The 8,738-nt window shown below is 33.4% G+C and overlaps 1 protein-coding gene across 1 annotated transcript; it reads right to left on the bottom strand.

Moving 5' to 3' along the window:
* Window positions 1-4,784: 4,784 nt before the first annotated feature.
* On the bottom strand, window positions 4,785-5,336 carry LOC146949741 (uncharacterized). The gene is made up of 3 exons (XM_085748560.1): window positions 5,209-5,336; window positions 5,014-5,132; window positions 4,785-4,819 (listed from the first exon to the last, which is right to left on the bottom strand). Exons 1-3 carry the CDS (start codon window positions 5,334-5,336, stop codon window positions 4,785-4,787), a joined length of 282 nt encoding a protein of 93 aa, XP_085604686.1.
* Between the last annotated feature and the right edge of the window lie 3,402 nt (window positions 5,337-8,738).

The raw sequence follows: 8,738 nt of genomic DNA, 5'->3' as shown, positions 1-8,738 counted from the left end.
TGATCAAAATCAACGGCTAATATTAAAACTCTTATTCTAGTAAATGTCTTGATTTTTTCGCTAATCCGTTATTTCTATTCCTTGAGTACAATACCAAACCTAATTTGCATACCTAACCCTAAACCAATTTGGCGCCACATAATCACAAGTCATTTGAGGGTTACACGATTGCTAAGCATATTAATGGCATAAGTTCAAATTCAAATTTTCCTCCTATAACTCTTCCAATTCCCCAAGTAGGGGTGTACATGGGTTGGGTAAATCCGAAAAACCTGTCAAACCCACCCAAAAAAACCCAAAAAGGTGGGTTGGGTTGGGTGATTGGGTGGATATGGTTTTAGAAAATGAAAAACCCATAAAAATAACGGGTTTTGGGTAAAACCAGACCCAATAAACCCCCTTACCCAATAATGTCTATATTTTTATTTTCATTTTCATAGCAAGGAATGAGAATAACAAAAGTTTTGATCATAAATCTAGTCTAATTTCTAAACCCTAAACCCTAAACCCTAAATTGAGTAAATTGAGCTTAGCCTAAAGGGAGCATACCCGAACTCGTTAAAAACCTTACCAGAAAAACCCAGTGGGACAAAAGCATGGTGAAGGGAAAAAGAGTGCAAAATATATTTATATCTCCCCCTCAATCAAACAATCATCTCTGAGACGATTAAGATCAATATTTTGTATCAGTAGTTCAAAAACTCTTCATGAGTTCTCAGATTTATTTTCAAATTGACAAATACTATCATTTTTATACCACTCTTTTATAAAATATTCACTAAGAATATTAACAACATGTTTCAATATTTTTATTTGATTAAGTAATCTCTTCGAGAATCTGAATTGTATGCCTCAATCAAATTAAATCCTTAGGGGGATTTATAAAAATATCTAGTGAGCCATATATATATATATATATATATATATATATATATATATATATATATATATATATATATATATATATATATATATGACATATCAAATAAGAGGACTTTTTATTATGAGTGGATCTTTTATCAACCACTTGATCAAAATCAACGGCTAATATTAAAACTCTGATTCTAGTAAATGTCTTGATTTTTTCCCTAATCCGTTATTTCTATTCCTTGAGTGCATTACAAAACCTAATTTGCATACCTAACCCTAAACCAATTTGGCGCCACATAATCACAAGTCATTTGAGGGTTACACGATTGCTAAGCATATTAATGGCATAAGTTCAAATTCAAATTTTCCCTCTAAAACTCTTCCAATTCCCCAAGTAGGGGTGTACATGTGTTGGGTAAATCCAAAAAAACCCGTCAAACCCACCCAAAAAAACCCAAAAAGGTGGGTTGGGTTGGGTGATTGTGTGGATATGGTTTTAGAAAATGAAAAACCCATAAAAAATAACGGGTTTTGGGTAAAACCAGACCCAATAAACCCACTTACCCAATAATGTCTATATTTTTATTTTCATTTTCATAGCAAGGAATGAGAATAACAAAAGTTTTGATCTTAAATCTAATCTAATTTCTAAACCCTAAACCCTAAACCCTAAATGGAGTAAATGAAGCTTAGCCTAAATTAAGCATACCCGAATTCGTTAAAAACCTTACCAGAAAAACCCAGTGGGACAAGACCATGGTGAAGGGTAAAAGAGTGCAAAATATATTTATATCTCCCCCTCAATCAAACAATCATCTCTGAGACGATTAAGATCAATATTTTGTATCAGTTGTTCAAAAACTCTTCATGAGTTCTCAGATTTATTTTCAAATGGACAAATACTATCATTTTTATACCACTCTTTTATAAAATATTCACTAAGAATATTAACAACATGTTTCAATATTTTTATTTGATTAAGTAATCTCTTCGAGAATCTGAATTGTATGCCTCAATAAAATTAAATCCTTAGGGGGATTTATAAAAACTAGTACTTTTACTCGTGCTACCGCCCGGGTCATGTATAGTAAAAAATGTAAGTTGAAGAAATATAAAATACCTTGTATTTTTTTTTTTTTGTGATAATATTGTACATGTTAAGTGAGAAAATCGAACAATTAAATTATTGAGTTTGATAATATTTGGTTGACTCGCCACAATATTGGTTACACAACTTTTAGAGAAAGCACCGTAACGTAACATAATAACCCAAAACGGCAGTTAATATTTCTTCACATAAACCCATTTGGGTTGGCCCAGTGGTATTGGCTTGAGATCTGGGAGTGTGCTCCTCAAGGTCTCAGGTTTGATTATCACCGGTGTCAATTTAGGTGAGCTAGTGTAGCTTATTAAATAAAAAAAAATTCTTAACATAATGCATTAAGAATGTCATTATATAGACATCAAATATATGTATAAAATGATGGGTCTTGGAATAACTTTGACATGAAACCATGGTCACTTAGCACCCAATAAATAATCAGGTGATCATATGCACTTGGTAATGTTAAGATGAAGAATTTAGTAATACTGAAGCATAGCTTCAAGCATTAATAATTTCATCAAATAGGCTTGCAATACATATAATAAGGTCATACATATATATATAAACAACTTAAGGAGATCCACGACAGACATGAAATCCTTAACAGATGAAACATATACTTTCAACATGTGAAGCCTAACCACATTGGAATTTCAAAATCATGAAACAGACGTCAAATATATATACCAAAATCATAACAATAGGCCAACATAACAATTACCAAAATCATATAAAACCAAATCCAATATAATTCAACCCCAAAAACCAAAATCTGCCAACACTTACAAACTCTGCCAACACTTATAAACAACACCAGACGGTCTACTAAAAAACCAGTGCAAAACAAAACAACAGCAGAACTACAAAACAACATCATCAAAGACTGAAGAAGTGAACCTGAACTGATAACTCTGCCAAACACAATTGCAGCCACACAAACAACCAAAAAACCAACTCAAGCTGAAAAATTTACAACAGTCATGCAGTGCACAACACAAAGCTGCAAGAAACAACATGGAAGGTAGCCAAACCCCAAAAAATGCAAGGAGACCTACAACTGAAACAGAAAAGCGCTAAATGCATCAGCACTCGAAAACAAAATGAAAATATATAATACTACAAATGAAAGCCAGTGTGGGTTTCTTCATGCTCAATAAAATAGTGAATCTTGTCTTGCAATAATACTACAATGATATAAATTTACAATCATATACATCATGAAATTTTTTAATGAACATTTTTATGTCTCTCTTGAACATTTTTCTGTAATTTCTTTTCTTTATCTTGATCTATTGGACTTTCAAGCCTTTCCAAAGTTCAAAAAAATAATTGGTGCATGTATGATACTGTCTTTAGATTGGAGCCTTGTCAAAAAAATTACAAATGCTTTGCTATCTGAATTTTTTTATTATAAATATCACATAAAGATAAATGATGAGTTAGTAACATGTGTTTTAGGACCCATGATGCTGGAAACTTTATACTACAACTTTAGAATGAATACATGTAGAAGTAACATGTAGTAGTAAAGAATGAAAACTCCAAAAACGTAAATCAGAAACGGTCAATATCTATCTTCAATGGTAGTCTCTCAAGAAGACACCTTTGCCCTCACATATTCAACAATGTTTTTCTTTTGAAATTGCAATCCTCACAACTCATAATCCTTAAATTTAAAAAAAATAAGGGATCATAAGGACCAAACTGAATATAAAATGAGACTATATTATGACCAAACTGAAACTAAAAGTAAGATAAAGAACCTAACTAAAACTACATTATCTTAGCACTGGTTTGCAATGGCATGTCCTTGCATAAATAATAACATAGATAAATATATTCAAACAAAACAAATATTATGCATTTCCAGATTTAGAGACTCTATTCTTGGCGCACTACTAAAAAAATTTGTGGAACTCTCAAACCTGTTTTGAATGACTTTCCACCCATTCAATTTAAACTTTGAAAAAGAAACCATTGGTAAGTTAGAAGAAGAAAAATAAAGATCAAATGAAGTCAAGATACATATTTTGCAGTCAAGCATTAGCTCCTATTTTAGTCAAAACATATAAAAGATTACTTCAGATGAAATCAACAACATATAAACTTATAAACCATAGAAACTCAAAACCGTACATTAGCAGCCTAAGTTTAGCATCCTGCAGAATGATTTTGAAAAATATTAAATGAGCAAAGTTTAAAAAAGGAATTGGACAAAAAAAAATAGAAATATAACAAATTAAAGCAATAGGAAAAAATTTAAACAGGGTCCAAATTGAGTTCCTCGGTACATGTTCAACATCAAAGGAGGACTATGCTTAAATTTTGGCGGAGGAAGCATTAGTGTTAATGGCTTGTCCTTATTTTTCTCTACTGACATGTACACTGCCTGTCAAAACAGAACAGCAGCACCACAACATGTTGATTTGTCACAAAAGGGAAAAGAAAAATTATCAGCACGAACCTAAATAATGGATTTTGAAAATCCAACATATTTTCTCTTATTGCATTTATTACAGGAAAGGGAAAAGAAAAAATTGGAACAGACAATGTTCAGAAATGCTATAGAAGAAGAGCATTTCCCCAACTGAGGTGAGTTTTCTAAGTTTTACCTCTTTATCTTAATTCTACACCATCCTTTAACTCATTATATCTATCTAATAAAGCTCATCCTCTCGTCTGATGCATATTTCACCAAATCAAAGAATACCCCTCTCATCTCTAATCAATAAAATCTAAAACAGCTTATAAAGTTATAATCACTCACAAAATAAAGTGCATCATATATAGAAAATGTTTTCAAAGGAATTCAACTTAATATTGCAAAACCTAGACAATCAATTGCTGAAACAGCAATAACCATAACAATACATAATATTTAAATTATGTAAACTAATAATTCAACTCCATAAACCTCATATATCATACACATGTTTATTTTTTATAATCAAACAGAATAATAACTATAATCACGTAAATGCAAGAAAATTTAACAATGAAAAAAAAATGTCGTCACAATAATTAAAAAAAATCAGTACCTTGTGGAAGCATGCTCCAGCAAGTGGAGTTGGAAGTAATATTAGAAGTGAGTCTAGCATCAGCAATGGCAGTATGAAGAGGCATCAATGATTCAACACTTCCAATAACCGATAAAATCATTCAAAAACAGACACGTTATTAAGACCACAAAAATTCATTTCCATAATTGCAGCTGGAAAATATGTTGTTCTACCTTGAAACGGTTAGGAGCTTGAGAAGAAAACAGAAGTGGAATGGAAGGTTTTTGAGCGAAGGTTCTAGAACGATTCACGAAGGAAGTTGAAGTCGCTCTCGCCGCTGATTTACAGAACAAAGAAGCCATTGTTGATGAAGGTTACTGATTCAAACAGTGAACACCTCTAGTGCTAGCTTGAACCCTAAACTATTATTGGGCTTGCACAATTCATCACGATTCTTTTGCTTTGGTTTTTCAGTGTTGTTGTCGAACAGAATTCTCGAAACAGCGGCGTAGTTTCAGAAACGGGTTTGAGCAGAACTTAGGCAGCGGAGAAGTGGTGGTGCGGCGAGAAGGACGGTGAGGAATATCCGTGAGGGCAGCAAGGTCGTGGAGAGAGAAGGGGGTGGACGGTGGCATTGGAAGAGTGCAGAGAAAAGGGGTGGAGATGAAGAATCGTATAGAGAGGGAGAGAGAGAAAGGAGGATTATGCAACACTAAGTATTGGAAATAGGGTGTGGTTATGGTGCATAAGTTTACTTATGCACCATGCATAAGCCCAGACCGGATCCGGCCCAGTAAACCAAGCCCAAACGAAAATTACTTTCTCCACCCGCGAAATTGCTTTCTCCACCAGCGAAAAATGCTTTCTCCACACGCGAAATTGCTTTCTCCCGTCGCCTGTAACAAACTTCACCGGCACCGGCGAACATCATCACCGTCGTCGTTTTCCACCATCATCATCATCGTCGTCATTCACAATCTTCATCACCGTCGTCCTTTTCTGCGACTTCATCATCAACGTTCGATTCTTCCATCTTTTTTCACCATAACCGCCACCGTAACCGTCAGTCACCATAATCATCACCACCGCACTTCATCATCATCAAAATCACCTTCACGCAACCATTCTCAACTTCACGCAACCATCTTCTTCATCATTACGGTTGTAGAAACTGAACTTCAAAACTCAACAAAAATCAAAAACACTCTTCAAAAATGAAATATAAACAGGTATGAACTTATCTTGAGAAGTTGAAATAATTAGAAAGTGTTTTGAAAGTGATTTTGTTAGTTAGAAACCATTTCTGTTTTGTTATTATTAGTTAGAAAACCTAGATTGACATTCTAATTTCGAATTGGGGAAAATGAAGTCAAATTAATGGTTTCAGAGTGATTAAATGTGGTGATTATAGTATGTTTTGTTTAAAAATTATGCCAAAACCATTTGCCTGTGTAAATGGTTTCTGAGATTTTCACTATGAAACCATTTTCCTGTGGAAATGGTTTCAAAGTGTTAAGTTGGTTCAATTATAGTGTTGTTGTTGTTTGTTTGTTCATGATGTAAATTGATCATGTAGATCTTGTTACTATTGGAAAATTGATCATGTAGATCTTGTTCATGATGTAAGTAGGTTCAATTATAGTGTTGTTGTTGTACTTTGTAAACACTTGTGCTGAGGAAATATGGTAAAACCATTGTGCTGAGCAAATGGTTTTGGTCAGTTGTACTCCAAAACCATTGTGCTGAGCAAATGGTTTTGGTCAGTTGTACTCCAAAACAATTGTCTGTAAATTGATCATGTAGATCTTGTTACTATTGGAAAATTGTTCATGTAGATCTTGTTCATGATGTAAGTTGATTCAATTATAGTGTTGTTGTTGTACTTTGTAAGCACTTGTGCTGACCAAATGGTTTTGGTAAACTCTGGAAAATATGCTAAAACCATTGTGCTGAGCAAATGGTTTTGATCAGTTGTACTCCAAAACCATTGGCCTGTGAAAATGGTTTTGGTGAGTAATAAGCTAAATTCATACTCCATCAGTTTTCAATCAAGTAAAATTCAGTTTACTTCAGTTTTATAGCATAAGTTTTTTAGAATCAGTTTTCAATTCAATGATCCTTTACTTCAGTTTTATAGCATCAGTTTTGTGTTTTATAGCATCAGTTTACCTTTGAAGTTTTAACAGTAATTTTCAATGATTCAACCATAAGCTTTGTATGTAAAACCATTGGCCTGTGGATATGGTTTTGGTAAGTTATACTCCAAAACCATTGGCCTGTGGATATGGTTTTGGTGAGTAATCATCAGTTTTATAGCATTGAGCTAATAAATCACAGATTGAATATTCACATTGAGATAAAAACATCACATATTGAATATTCACATTGAAATAACAACATCACAGGTTGAAAGATTCAAATCTGTGATTTTATCTCAGATTGAATGAGTTAAAAATCACAGATAAAAACATCACAGATTGAATAAGTTAAAACTGATGATTACTCCAAAACAATTGGCAATGATTCAATCTAGTACAATTCAGTTTACTTGAGTTTTATAGCATCAATTTTAAATTCAATGATCCTTTACTTCAATTTTATAGAATCAGTTTTCGATTCAATGATTAAACAGTAATACGAATTAATAGAATAAATCGAATTAAGAGAATAACTCGCCGGATAATTACGTCGGAGTGAATAACGTACGAGAAGGTGAGTAATACGTCGCAGAGAAAGATGAGAATCACGTCAGAGTGAATAATCACGGCTAAGAATCAAGTTGCAGATTCGAGAAACAGTGAGAATAGCGGTGCCGGCAATGGATTTCTGAATTGGAAGAATCAAGATGGAGAAAGCGAGTAAGGGTGAATAACGTCGAATAGAAGGATGAGTAAGGGAAGAATCACGTCGAAGAAGCAAGCGACGCTGAGAATCACGTCGGAATGGCAAGAAACCGGTGAGAATCTTGATTGCGCCGGCGACGGAATATGGAAACGGTGAAATTCTCGATCTGGAAAGGGAAGAAACGCTGTAGCAAGCAGAAAGCATAAGATTAAAACACGTGTACAAAATCCGACGGTTATGATATGTTTGGGCTAAAGAATCAGATTATAACACCTGTCCTTGATCTAATGGTTCAGATTGGCTTATGCATGGTGCATATAAATATCCTTATGCATAATAACTTGTGCCTTGGAAATAGATTGACATTAATTGTTTGTCATTTACAATGCAATTGGGGGATTGAGCAATACTCAGATCTGATCAACGATTAATGGCGCCCAAAGATTAGCATCCAATGGCCAGGAATGATTGGCGCCCAAAAACAGTAGAATTAGGGTTGGCAGTGCTATTAGGAATGTTAACTAGGATTAGGAATAAGTTAGATATCTAGTGAGCCATATATATATATATATATATATATATATATATATATATATATATATATATATATATATATATATATATATATGACATATCAAATAAGAGGAATTTTTATTATGAGAGGATCTTTTATCAACCACCTGATCAAAATCAACGGCTAATATTAAAACTCTTATTCTAGTAAATGTCTTGATTTTTTTCCCTAATCCGTTATTTCAATTCCTTGAGTACAATACAAAACCTAATTTGCATACCTAACCCTAAACCAATTTGGCGCCACATAATCACAAGTCATTTGAGGGTTACACGATTACTAAGCATATTAATGGCATAAGTTCAAATTCAAATTTTCCCTCTAAAACTCTTCCAATTCCCCAAGT

This window comes from Medicago sativa, chromosome 2 (assembly GCF_051527215.1).
Source record: "Medicago sativa cultivar Bolivia chromosome 2, Bolivia_mono, whole genome shotgun sequence".
Lineage (NCBI taxonomy): Eukaryota > Viridiplantae > Streptophyta > Magnoliopsida > Fabales > Fabaceae > Medicago > Medicago sativa.
Note: the sequence above shows the minus strand (reverse complement) of the source record. Positions and strands in the feature narration are given on the sequence as shown.